General features: G+C 36.4%; 1 protein-coding gene across 1 annotated transcript; it reads left to right on the top strand.

The window, feature by feature from the left end:
- Window positions 1-9,748: 9,748 nt before the first annotated feature.
- On the top strand, window positions 9,749-14,441 carry LOC103955854 (serine/threonine-protein kinase haspin homolog). Its single transcript, XM_009367763.3, is given in 17 exon segments — window positions 9,749-9,809; window positions 9,894-9,981; window positions 10,073-10,183; window positions 11,008-11,110; window positions 11,257-11,652; window positions 11,654-11,823; window positions 11,936-12,059; window positions 12,143-12,190; window positions 12,192-12,253; window positions 12,521-12,632; window positions 12,882-12,974; window positions 13,058-13,119; window positions 13,197-13,327; window positions 13,422-13,492; window positions 13,570-13,622; window positions 13,858-13,924; window positions 14,046-14,441. Coding segments are annotated over 17 exon segments (1,872 nt in total). The 5' UTR covers window positions 9,749-9,793; the 3' UTR covers window positions 14,211-14,441.
- The last annotated feature ends 45 nt before the right edge of the window (window positions 14,442-14,486 follow it).

Here is a 14,486-nt window from a genome sequence, read left to right as displayed (position 1 = left end):
TCATTTTCACGTAAGAAAATGGACAAATCAACTCTCCCAAAACATTTTAAGGCGGGTTGGGTTGGGCAGGTTCAACAGGTTGAGATTATTTACTTTCATTCTTATTCCTGAAGTGAGTTTGGGTGACAAATAATCCAAAACACATAATATAAACTTAAATCTTGTGGTTTGGTGTTTTGGAGTCACTATTTGTTCCTTAAGTTAAATTTCATCATTTAACTAAAGTATAAATAAACAAGTGTGTACAATAATTATTAAATTTTGTGTATGTGTGTATAGAATTGTTGATATTCGGGTGGCTCGGTTTCAATCGGGTTAATAATATTTTAACCTAACTCAACCCACCTATTGGATGGGTGAGTCGGTTTCAATCAGGTTAATAATGTTTCAACCTAACTCAACCCACGTATTGGACTGATGAATTATTTTCAATCAGGTTAATAATACTTTAACCCAACTTAATTCACCTATTGATCGGGTGGTTGGGTTTCTACTCGAAAACAGATTTTTAAAGTTTACAACCCAATCCAACCTAACTACTTTCAGTTGGATTGGTCCGTAAACCCACTGAATTAATTTAATAATTTGTAACCAAAATTTTGAATCTGTTCACCTCATCTCTCTACATCAAGTTATCAGCTCAACTTCTTTGATATCTCACTTTTGCGATGAAATCCATCACTCTTGCTGAGGCATACTACATTTACATGCATAAGGACTCCCAAATTAATTTCAAATTGATCAATCAAATTTATAAAAATATGTTAATTTCTCTAAATTATTTTTGTGATAGAGAAGCTATATTCTATATTAAATTCATCTAAAATTACGTAAAAAAAAAAAGGGTGGAACTCAGGTGCAAAGAGAGAAACACTGCCTTAATCAACTTAATTACATCCTAATCTACATTTTTCTTAATTTGTTTTTAAGAACAATAATTGTCTGCCCTCCCACTTTCGTTGTCCTCCTGTACTCTCTTGTTTGTGTGGTCACGGTTAAGACACGTCAATATTTTATATTACTATTCATTTTTGTCTTATTATCTCTATAAAAAACAATATAAAATGTTGATATAGCTTAACCGTGACTACGCAAAACAGGAGGACACGGGAGGGCAAACAATCCTTGTCCTATTTTTAATTGCAAATCCGTAGTCGAGCCCTACACGTAGCTACCAAAGTTAGGTCAACATCCACATGTCCACTCATATAAACATAGAAGTAGAATATTGGTACGTGCTTTTATTTAGGCATTATGGTTCCATCAAATTATATGAAGTCTTAATTCATCGAGCTACCATAACATTTCAGTGTCGATCGACATCTCGACCCTGTCTGAATAATTGTTTGTAGGAAACTTGGCAAAAGAAGCCATCTGAAGCGATATATTTGGATTGTGCAGTTGTATACGTATATTTTCATTTGTTAGGTGGATGCATGGTTATCTGTAATTTAGGTTTGCCCCAACTAATATAACGGTGGACAGTGGCGAAGCTACATAGGTGCGAAGGGGGGCGGCCGTCAAGCAAAGGTAGGAGTAAGGCTTGAACCGCTCTAGTTTAGCCGGAATCTGGGAACCACGATGGCTCGTGGTTCAAATCTGGGAATTGCGAGCTTGCAGGTTCTTTTTTTTTTAGTTTTTAAATCCAGACCAAAACTAAGTCGTTTTGGGCCTGATAAAAAAAAGTTAATTTTTGTTTGGTAAACGAAGTCGTTTTGCATTAATCAAATAAAAAATATATAAAGAGGGAGGGACCACTGGTCCCCATCTCAATCCTCCCACCGGTTTCAATTATTACCCCCACCCTTGCCCATAAATTACAAATCCATCCCCCCATCTTTATTCCCAGATTTCAATTTTCAAAATTGTCTCAAATCCCAGAATTGAACACAAGAAAGCCATGTTCCGTTGCCCACCAAGCTCTAGACACCACGCCAGCAACTCTAATTGAGGTAAATTAATTTTTTTTTTTTTTTTAATTTATGGTTATCGATTATAGATTATTCATATGAATACTATGATTATTGATTTTTTTTTTTTTGAAGTACATAAAAGAGGATTCATACATTATATATATTATAGGAACTTGAATCACACATGGTCTAGTAATAAAAATTGATTGCAGTAACCGCTATAAACCCTAATCAACTTACTCAATTTTTAATTGTGGTTTAGAATAAAAATTGAATTCTTGATTATTCATATGATTTTTAGTATTGATTAATTAATTCGTGATTTGATTAGATATTACCCTATAGTCTACTCTAGGATTAAGAGTCTAAGATTTTTTTTTTCTTTCGTTATACAATTACGTCATGGAACGATACTATAAGAAAAAGTGCTTAAATCCTTCTCCAATTATCGTGAAGCAATTCGTAGATACTACCTCCAAAATGATCTGTTAACCTAAATCTCACAAAATGAACCGGGAGGTGTGAAAGTTATATGTTAGTGTATAAGCTTCTTACATTGGCTTTGGTGTTATCAGTTGCAACCTGCTTCGGTGAAGAGATTTTTTTCTGCTATGAAGATTGTGAAAACATTATTGTGTAACAAAATAGGAGATTAATGGTTGAGTGATAATATGGTTGTTTACATTGAGAGAGATGTATTTGCTTTTACTGATAAGCCTATTATGCGACGTTTTCATGACATGAAACCTCGCTGACAACAACTATAATTTATTTGTATTGATTAATTGTGGAAGACATTACTATATAAAAAGATTCGCTTGTTGACATTTTTCTTTAACCTTGCACACATATAAATTCGCCCCTCCCTCCGAGAATTCTTGACTTCGCCACTGACGGTGGAATTATATTTACTTACTTTTTTTTTGGCAACATATTTGATTTTATTTGGTTCATTGTCGTGTAGGCATGAATTACATGACATTAACCTAATTAATTAAAGCTAACTGTGTCTGCCGATCGAGCTTCAAATTACTAGGTTTTGTATGAATCTGATCCCTTCCTTGACATGCCAAAGTTCTTATGAGCACAATGGTCATCATGATTCATCACCATATATTATTAATCACCACATATCATTAATCACCACAACATTAGCGTAACGCTTTCGTTTTACGAGCTCGAAGTAGTGGCTTTGGGTGTGCTATACGTAATTTTATCCTACCCTATTCAAGGAAATTTCCATTTTACGTGCCCTAGCCGGCCTCATCGGAACCCTCTCCGTCGTATCTCTTTTCTAATTTTTTTTAGTTTCAAGACTCAGTCGACCCATTTTGAGCCATGACGTTGAACTACTGGCATCGTAATCGGTATTAATCTACATATGTTCTTCAAAATGGGGGTGGACTGAGTTTTGGAATTAATCTACATATGTTCTTCAAGATGTTTTTGAAGAAATAAAAATAATTAATTAACCTTAAAATAAATACTGTTAAAATTAAAAAAAAAAAGGGAAAATTTTACAAAATAAACTTTTAGCAAAGTCGTGAAATAATACACGTACGTATTTATTACGTACTAAACAAGTTCCGATTTTACTTTGTATAGGGTTTCATGATTGCAATCATTTTGACAAGGTTAACCATTTATTATGAAATAGAAAACAGAGTATACGACGTCCGTTGATTAATGAGATATGTTTTTATTATATGTGAATGTGATTGTTTCCATGCACTAGTGTAAGACTGTGAGCGACGTTGATCTCTAAATTTAGTCAGCCACACGCAACCTGTGAAAGTGATTTATTTGTTTTGGTCTGATCTGATGATTGTGAAATTGCTCAGTACTATTCTACGTGTTTACATGCATGCATTGGCTTATATGTTTACACACTCATATATTTACATCAGTATTAGGGTTTAGTTCTGAACTAATTTTTGGCATTTTGTTTCTAATTCCATGCCGTGGATCAGGGATCCAAGCATGACTTTTGAGTCCACCAAAAGGCCTTTTAGTAAATTCAAAAGTTATGATTTTGTATAACCATGCATGTTAACATATTTGTCCACTCCTACATATCATATGAATTGTTGCATATGCGCCATCACACATCAGAAGGATTGTTCTTTTTCTCTTTCCTCCAACCATTGCAAAAAAGTATGCACCTTTTGTCAACCATTTGGTTCATTGCTTGTTTATGAAAATATATGGATTAAAGTTGAATTTGGGATTTTTCTTGGCTTTGATACATTAACAAAATTGGACTTGAAATTTTCCAATTAGGGAGAAATCTTGCGGGATGGTAATATTACAGTTATAAAATGTGAGTAGCTAGTTAACTGATGGTGTATAATAGAATGAGCCGATTTACTGGCTACTCACATTTCACAACTATTTAGTAAGATTTCTTACATTTTAGAAAACCCCTTATATACTCACATTAAGCATAAAGTGGTGGCTTGTGTCCAACCAAAAGCCTTGAGCAGGAGGTGAACTTTTCTTTTGTTGTAATACAAAAGAGACATGATATCCGATGACATTACTACAAAATTACCTATAACTAGCGGTTCTAAAACCAAGAAAACATAATTTCTATCGGATATTAGGTACAAATCCGACATAAACTCATGTAATGTCGGATAACAGAACCGACACCATTGCTAGTGTCACGAAAAGATTTTTGATGTCGGTTAGTCCTCTTAATTCACCACGAAGAAGGAAAGCAATATAAATAAAATAAAATAAAGGATAGTAGTGTCGCATAAAAATGACATTGAAACTCTCGTCGGATACCGGCCACATTAAAAAATGATAGTAGTGTCGGTCCTAACCGACACCACCTAACTATTTAATAAATAAAATAAACAACTATGCTGTCATCCATAACCGACACCATGCACCATTAATAAAAAAATAAATAAAAGTCTGTCTCAATTCCTCCTCCGTAGACGACTTCCACTACTGTTCCTGACCACCACTCAGTTCCTCCTCCTCCATTTCGTGCTGCCCGTCGATCAACATGACTTAATTAGACCCATTCAACTCACTCCCACCCCATGACTTAATTACATACCATTTCAAAATTCCTAATACATTTTCTATGGTTCGGGGTCTGAGTGCAGAAGGGTCGACATTGCTTAATCAGTTTGGTCCAAGAGTCCATTTCCATTTTTCTTTTACTGGAAACAGGCACATACATTAAGTCACTTTAGCTCAAAGTTCAAAAAAAAAATTTCACCAGCAGATTCATAAATGTGCAGATGAGTTATTTATAGTGAAGGACAGCGAAATTTTATACCTTGCATGTAGTGGATATGAGCCTCACAACTCAGGTCCGTTTGCCCTTGATGCCTGCTGGAACTGAATATACAATGGGCTTGAAATACAGATATGGTAGATGAGATGCAAACTTCACAGATTCAATTTATTCAAGAATTGAACTGGGGTCTTTAGGGCTCTACAGATTACATATTCAAAGACAGAGACACATATCAAACTCAAGTTTTATACCTTTCAAAAATTATGGATCTACGATTTTCAGTGTCTTTGCTCTTTAGATCTAAAATGAACATGCATGAATTTTTCTATGAATTTTTGAATTGCTGATCTTACTAAACAAGAACATAAAATGGAGCTCAGTGGGTTATAACTTTAAATGACGGATCTAGAACGGAGACAACTTCGTAGTGGTTTTTCCTTGAAATGCGATTTGGGGTTGTACCAGTGGTTCCATCGTCTTTTTTTATTTTTTATTTTACAGGTCTCAGGTCCCTGCAAAAGAAACAACACAAGCATGAGGAGCTGAAGATTTTTTCTTGTATGGTATATTTCAATCTGTGAACCTGAGTGCATGAATTGGCAAGGGAGGGTGAGAAGTTTACCTCTGATTGCGTGGGCACCAAGATCAGTGCTGCTACCCTTCTGATGATGCAGTAAATCCATGGTTGCAAGGTCTTATGGGTTGATGATGAAAGATTAAGGTTTGGTTTGTATAAATGGAGGTCAGGGTTTGAGAAAATGTGGAGAGAGGAGCTGCAGTTTTAGGGTCTGCTTGGAAGAAGGGAGAGAGAAATGAGGGAGGTAAGCCTCTGGGCTTGAGGTGAAGACTTTTGAAAGAGGGAGACAACGATAGAACCGACATCTTATTTTTTGTCTAAAAAATGGCGGGAAATATCCCACCCAAAATTTTGTCACTTGAGATACATATTTAAAAAAATAAAAACACCAACCTGTCGGCTACAACTGACAGGAAGTTTTAAAATATTTAAAAATAATTTTTAGCGTCGGGTAGAAGCGACACAATTCTCTTTTTAACCAATACTAACTTTATGTTAGTTGAAAGAGACACGGTTTTCTGTTTATACGACACCACCATTTAAAAAGATAAAAAGCTATGTCGGTTATTGTAAGATCCCACATCGCTCAGGGGTGAGGATCTTGTAAGCCTTATATGTATATTCTCATCTCTACCTAGCATGAGGCTTTTTGGAAGCTCACTGGTTTCGAGTTCCGTAGGAACTCCGAAGTTAAGCGAGTTCGCGCCAAAGCAATCCCAAAATGGGTGACCCATCAAGAAGTTCTCGTGTGAGTTCCCATAAACAAAACACGTGAGGGCGTGGTCGGGGCCCAAAGCAGACAATATCGTACTACAGTGGAGTCGAGTCGGGGATGTGGTGAGGGGCCGGGGTGGGATGTGACAATCTGGTATCAGAGCCAATCCCTGGCCGAAAGTGTGCCGATGAGGACGTCGGGCCCTTAAGGGGGGTGGATTGTTAGATCCCACATCGCTCAGGGGTGAGGATCCTTTAAGCTTTATATGTATATTCCCATCTTTACCTACCATGAGGCCTTTTGGGGGCTCACTGGCTTCAGTTCTGTAAGAACTCCGAAGTTAAGCGAGTTTGCACGAGAGCAATCCTAAGATAGGTGACCCACTAGGAAATTCTCGTGTGAGTTCCCATAAACAAAATCGTGAGGGCGTGGTCGGGGGCCTAAAGCGAACAATATCGTGCTATGGTGGAGTCGAGCCCGGGATGTGGTGGGGGCTCGGACCGGAATGTGACAGTTATAAACGACATTAACAGTCTATGTCGGTTATAAGCGACATATAAAACCGATATCAACCATCGACACAATAAACCACTTTTGTAGTAGTATGAATTAAGTTATTAAAGGCGCATCAAGACACTACAAATGAGCTATTGATCACAATTAATCATTAGCAACTAAAAAGGGTGGTGATAGCCACACACCACTTTTTATCTCTCCCACATTTCTGTTAATTTATGTTTTATTATCATCTTCAATTTATTTGATCTAACGATTGAAAATTAAGAGTTGTGTGAAAACTAAAAAGAAATATGTGTATAACATCACCCTTAAAAAATTATGAAAGTTAATATAATATAGGTTAGCTAGTCTACATATCCATAAACGTCAAAAAAGAGGGAGAAGGATTATCTCCCCTCTTTTTCTCCCTTTTCTTCCTTCCCATCCTATTTGAACAGTCATGGTTAAGCCACATTAACATCTTATATTAATTTTATTTTTATAGAAAGAGAAAGACAAAATAAAGAGAATGAGAGGACGAAATGGAAAGGGATGGAAATAATATGGGAGAGAATAATAGTGCGAAAAAAAAAAAGCCCTAACAAAAAGTTAAAAACTGATTGGAAAGATATCGTTCGTATCCTGAAATTACAGGTTCATTTAATCATAACACTCATCTCAATTAGTATTTTTAAAGGAAATAATTAGACACCTTGTGCCCTACCCACGCCATATTATTCAATTTCAATAGAAGTGAGTAGGGTTTTATGATAGAGTTAGCTAGCATGGGTGGTTAGCTGGTACCACATGCTGAAATTCTAATAATATAGATATATAATGAACAGCACATATGAATCATACAGTGGATGTGAACTGAAATCAAACAAGGACTAAAATTATTAGACGAGTCAAATTACTTATGTATATATAAAGGTTTGGTCTTTGAACTACTTTAAGCCTTGCTCTTTTAATTTAATCTCAAAGCGTTCAGAATCAAAGAATTAAGACTCCATAATTTAGTCATTAATTTTAAATGTAGGTTACTTTCTTTTCAATTAGAGCAATTATAAAAGATTAACTCCCCAAGACTATATTAAAATAATGACAAACATATAAAACGAATCGAACCAAATTGAATAAATATTGATAAATTAGGCAAGTCAAATTACACATAAAAACATTAATAGTGGTTCATAATACTGCATTGTTCAATACCCATACATCATATATGTGGGTTAGATGGTTGCATTGTGTCTAATTGTCCCTAGACCTGGCATTTTGGACCCGACCCATTAGTATTCGTATTTGGGTGGATGCTTAATGGGTGAACCTGTTAAATAACGGGTTTGGGTCAACCTGTTAGACCTGTTAGCACCCGTTAGTTGATGATGTTTTAGTAATTTCAGTCAAGTCTTAACAACAAAAAATAAACTCTATGAAATAATAATAATAATAATAATAATAATAATTGTTAACGGATGAAACGGGTGACCCGTTGGCTTAACGGGCTGAGTTCAGATGACCCGTTAACTTAACGGGTCGGGTTGAACCCGACCCAAACCTAATAAATCCAACCCGTTTACAGGTCTAATTGTCCCTTCCAAGGGATTTGAGTTCTGATTATAAATCTTAATGACAAGTGAACACAAATAAAGATTAGAAGTTGATTAAACATTTGATACAAATAGTGGGACAGACCAATTGTAGATGTAAGTGAAGTTATTGATTGATTGCTTCATCCGATTACCCAAATGATTGAAATTTGCAGGGGCTCTAGATTTCCTCTCGTTTTCTTGATTAAATATGGATATTAATTATGTTCCAAACAACACATAAGAAAACTGCTAGGAAAAAACCCATTGACCTTTTTTACTATTCCATGTCCTCGTCACTGTTTGTTCTACTGCTTAAAATTTCATATCTCCATGAGTTATATGATTATATATATTAAGCACCATACAATCAAACTTAGAAGAAAATAACCAAACAAGAGTGAGAATGGGTAACAAACAGTATCAACAAATAAGTGAATAAGTAGTGGCAGGAGACAATGTGCTCTACAATCAGATATATATTCTCTTGTATTTATGTGACACATGATAAATGTTGTTGATACAAAAAAATTTATTATGGATGACACTGTAAATTATTCTATGAAATTATTGAATTATGTTTAACAACAAACGCTGAGATGAAGGCACACAAGATGCCCCTTGAGGGTAGCTAGCACTAACGGGTAAAAATTAAGAAACAAAAAATAGAACGAAGAAATAAGTGAACAAGTAGCGTGAGAGATATATGGTGCAGAAGATATATCTTTTTGGATAGAATGTGCTCCAATACCAAAAGATATATCCTCTTATCTGCAACACTCATTACGTGACACGTGATGAGTGTTGTAGACACAAGAGGATATATTCCAGCTACATAATAGATTATCTTGTGAAATTGTTAAACAATGTTAAACAACACATGCCAAGACGAATGCACACATGGCGAGAGTAGCTAACATTAACGGGTGGTTAGTTTACATGACAGAATTTTTTTTTCTAACAAAGTGAGTAATTTGTTACTAGTACCACTACTACCACAAGAAGAATCGATAAATGGTTTATTGGGCTTCTCCAATATTAAAGCCCATTGAAGAGCTAAAAGACAACACCAAACGAGGATATTTATGTTGGGCCTTAGAAAAATGGATCTCCTTTACGGGTCAACAATAAAGACGATAAACGCACCGTTTTATCCCTCTCTCTCTCCCCTGTCTCTCTCTGTTTCCCTCCCAAAAGACGAAGCATTTCAAATCTCTCTCTCTCTCTCTCTCTCTCTCTCTCATGGACTTCACTACAGGTACTCAGAGAAAACCCTAATTTCTTCCTTCAATTTTTCTCCATTTCCCTATTCAATTTCCATTACTAAAGCAATACATTTCAGGTGATGCAGTCGCCGATCGAGAGAAACAAGGTGAAGCGATTTATCGGAGAAGAAAGCCCCCAAAACCACTTCCAGATTTAGAGCCCTCGTAAGTTCAAATCCAATCTCTTTTGGTTTTCGAAATTGAAAAGTTTCTAAATTTGTGCTCTTAATGTGTTTGTGATGTTGTCTGATCACAGAAAGCAGGCGTGTTCGACTCGCTATGTGGGAGGAAGGGCGAGTGTGGCATCTGATGCTGCCGTCGGAGCTCTGGTCAGGAAAACCAGTTGGTCTCGATCCCTTTCGACAAGGTTCGTTTCGAATTCCCCACCTTCTCTCTTCGATTCTCGGCTCAATTCTCTGGTTCGATTCATCCTGGATTGCAATTGAACTTCTTGTGTGTATTGTCTTTGAATTTTGAGCTATTGGGTTTGTGTGTATTATGCATTTATGGTTATCTAGTTTCGATTTGAATGTTTCTGGTATTTGAGACTCTAGCCATCTTTTACAGAATGTTGATACACTGGTTATCTGGTATTTTGGGCTCAAGACCTTTGTGACAGAAAGTGATCAATGGCTGTTAATTGGCCACATCACCCAAGGCTTGGTGGGTTGATTTTAGCCACTTGTTTTGTGGCTTCCATCACACAGTTTCTACTGTTACTCTGGTACTTGAGATTTTGTGTACGAGGGGTAATCTCTCTTCGTTGTTCGTTGCACAGCAGCTCCACTTTTCGGTTGGTTCTCCTCTTTGGTCCGTTCTGTTTGCTAGTATCGATTGCTATGTAATAGCTCTCTTTTGATCACTTTTCTGTATCTGTCTGTAAGCAAGAATCTGAGCATTGTTCTTGGGTCATCTGTGTGAGAGTGGATTTGGGACCTTAGTGGAATTTCTTCGCGGTCTTAGAACTGGTTCCTTGCTTTATTGGGTGACATACCTTTTCTTTTGCTTCTGGGTTATGTGATTTGGGGTTGCTTAGTATGTGGTTAGTGGTGATAGGATGTCTTGGCTGGCACCCATTTGCTGGATTTCTAACAAGCTTGTAACTTTTTCTTAAGTAATATAACTACTATTTCATCCCAGATTTTGATTTAGTTTTTCCTTTTTTTTTTTTTTTTTTTTTGTGCATGGTAGAGGGAGGACAAGTATTGCTGTTGGTGCTTTCTTTGAATATCATCCTTCACAGAAGGAGCCCAAAAGAAGAGGAAAAAGAAAGGGAAAGGCTCCTCTTCCCAAAGTATTGACTCTTTTACTCTTAAAGAAAATTTGTGATTTTAGTATTACATGCTGTTGTTGGTACTGCAATGCCTCAATTGTATCTACTCTATCAGTGCATTTTCACGTTGATTTGTTTATGCTGTTTTTAATGTTTCGAATGTCTAGGGAAAGTACAAATTCGAAGAGGAGAAGGTGTACTTTCAAGAGGTTGATGCCTTTGATTTGTTGGTGGAGAGCCCCTCTCCCAAACCTACTACATGGGTTGCCGGCAACCCAGCAGATGATGCTGCATTACCCAAATTGTGCTCACCATTAGATAAATGGTTATTCAAGAAGTTCAATTTCACATTTGTCCCTTCTAGAACATTGTCTAAGATACTGCAAACTTCTGCCATTCGGCCTATGCCTTTGGAAACTGTTGGTGGTAGGAATTTCACATCTTCAAGTTTGAAAACCCCACAAAACTATACTAAATTCAGTTCTCGCTTGCCCTGTACCCAAAGCATATTGGACTTCAGTTTGGTTGAATTTAGTGTGCGAGAGAGTGGAAGCAAAGAATCAACTGGCCGATGCAGGGAATGATGGTTGTGAAGATATAGAAGCTTCTGTAAAGAAACTCTCTCTAGCATCATCTTCATCCGATAGTGAACAGTTAGATCCCTTTGGTGCCCTGTTAAGATTATGTGGCCAGTTGGCTCCCTTAAAATTTGGGGACGTGTTCTCTACATACTGGTAAGTTCCTTAATTGGAATCTGTATGCATTTACAAGTTGAATTTTTGTTAATAATGTTTAATTTGATCCTGCTTTCATAAGTTGACAAAAGATGATCATTTCTTGAAACAGTGACCTAGAAAAAATTAACAAAATTGGTGAAGGAACATTTGGAGAAGCTTTCATGGCTGGTAGCTATGTTTGCAAAATAGTCCCAATTGATGGCAACTTACTTGTGAACGGGGAAGTGCAAAAGGTACTTAGTTCAATAATATGCCTTCTAGTGAAGGGATTTGTTGCTTAGTTGAATGATACTGTAATGTGGTTACTGTGCTCCAGACATCTAAAGAAATGCTAGAAGAGGTTATCCTTTCCCGCACACTTAACATGCTTAAAAGGACATGATAGTAATGCTGCAAACGCTTGCACCACATTTATCGGAACAATAGAGTACGTATTTAATTCAAAATTCTCTCTTTCACAACTGCTTAATACTTCATAGAATTGATATTAAGCAGTAATCTCAATTTGGTTAGTTTGCATGTCAGGGTTACAAACTGAGAACATATACTTCTTTTGAAACGACAAACATAGGAACACGTTGAACACTACAATTTGGTTTGAAATTTTGAAATGTATATTATTAGATTACTTCAATGATCCATCAGTTGCAAGGTTTTTATTTTGTTGTCTTTCTGAGATCTAAATCCCCTACAGTTTGAGAGTGTGCCAAGGTTCTTACGATGCTGCCTTGATCAAGGCATGGGAGGATTGGGATGAAAAGTGTGGTTCAGAAAACGATCACCCCAAGGCATTTCCAGATAACCAGGTTTTTCCTTCTCTACTTTGATTTGTCTAATATCTACAATCTCTTCACTTCCAGTTCCTACATATGCCGCACACATGTCATGTAAACATGATTATCTAATCAAAAGATTCCACTTTGTATAATCGATAAGTCGTCCAAGTAATTTTTCATAAGTTTTAGTGATCTTCTTGAGTAAAAATAATTTTTGTATTATGAGGTTAATGTTACGTACGTAGGGGTTTATATTGCAACTCACAATTTTGCGTACAGTGCTATGTTGTGTTTGTTTTAGATAATGGGGGCGAAGATCTTGAAAGCTTTGTGCTTATGAACACTGATGAAGCACGGAGTTTATTGGTCCAGGTAAATTATATGTTAAAACAGGATTCTAGAGGTGATTCCTGAAGCTTTGATTTGTTATTAAATGATTGCATTTACCGTTCCAGGTTACAGCTTCCCTTGCCGTGGCTGAAGCTGCATATGAGTTTGAACACCGTGATCTTCACTGGTATGGTTATTTTTTGTGTCTATACTCTATCATAGTGACACTGGAATTGCTGACTGGGGAATATGCATTTGCTGCAGGGGAAACATCCTTCTAAGTCGGAATGATTCTGTTACAATCCAGTTGACTCTTGAGAGAAAACAGATGTTTATTCAAACATTTGGGTTGGTGGTATCGATAATAGATTTCAGTCTTTCAAGAATCAGTAATGGTAAATTATTCGATTACTATATAATGTGTTTGATACGGTAGAGGATACATTTACTGTTGGTGTAACATGCTTAACAAACATCAAATATGCGTAGGTGAAGACGTACTCTTTCTAGACCTATCTTCAGATCCTGAACTCTTTAAAGGTCCAAAGGGAGATAGACAAGTAAGGATTGAAACTAAAGTTGCATCAGTAAATATATCTTTTCTTGTATAAAATAATTGATCGTTAATCATTTGCAGTCAGAGACATACCGGAAGATGAAGGAGGTAACAAATGACTGCTGGGAGGGAAGGTATGGTTGAAAAGCGAATTATATTTTGAAATCCGCGTGAATATCTTCTTGTGAAGATTGAAATTTGAAAATTCTGTTCTAAAAAGAAAAACAAAATCATACCAGTGGAAAGCGGAGAACCACATTTGATCTTCAAAATGTTCTGTAATTTTGACAGACTGATACCTGAGGTAAGAAAACTAGTTTGCTTAAGCGTTTTACTAGTGCTGAATCATTGTTAATTGGCTTTTTACAGCTTCCCCAGAACAAATGTACTCTGGTTGATATACCTCGTGGATATATTACTGCTAAAGAAATCATTTGTAAGTTTCTCTCAATCACTTTCAGGAAACTTCTTACCACTATAGTCAATTTATATCGTTCCAAAAAACTACTTATCCTGAAAAGAAATGACTTCGGTTTGAATGATTTATCCTGTGATAGGAACGTTCATCAAAGGACGAGAGAGACCTGCGCTCGTTGAAGAAGCGTCTTGACCAGTGTCAGTCAGCCAGAGAAGCACTTCTTGATCCCTCTTTCAGTGATTTGTTTGTTGATCCTCCTGGCATTTAAGTTACAATTAGGAATGTACCAGATGCTGTAGTTTAGATTAGAAACTGAATGTTTATGCTTCTAGTGAGTAGAAATGTTGTGAATATGTAGTGAAGCTGTAGGGTTCAGAAAAGAGTAATGCGATAGTTTTTGCAGATGTGGGCGTAGCCGCATTATTTAGAGCGGATGTGCTCCGTTTTGCACCTGAGTTTGAATCGCTCAATTTGTGGTTTAGATTGAATTAAATGTAGAACATCTTCCTTTCAAATTGTGATTGTATTGAGCCAACTTTATGAGCAAACAGACAAGCCCACGAAGCAAATATTCTATATA

The sequence above is a fragment of a genome, unplaced genomic scaffold (assembly GCF_019419815.1).
Source record: "Pyrus x bretschneideri cultivar Hongxiangsu unplaced genomic scaffold, Pyrus_bretschneideri_v1 Contig11, whole genome shotgun sequence".
NCBI lineage: Eukaryota > Viridiplantae > Streptophyta > Magnoliopsida > Rosales > Rosaceae > Pyrus > Pyrus x bretschneideri.
Note: the sequence above shows the minus strand (reverse complement) of the source record. Positions and strands in the feature narration are given on the sequence as shown.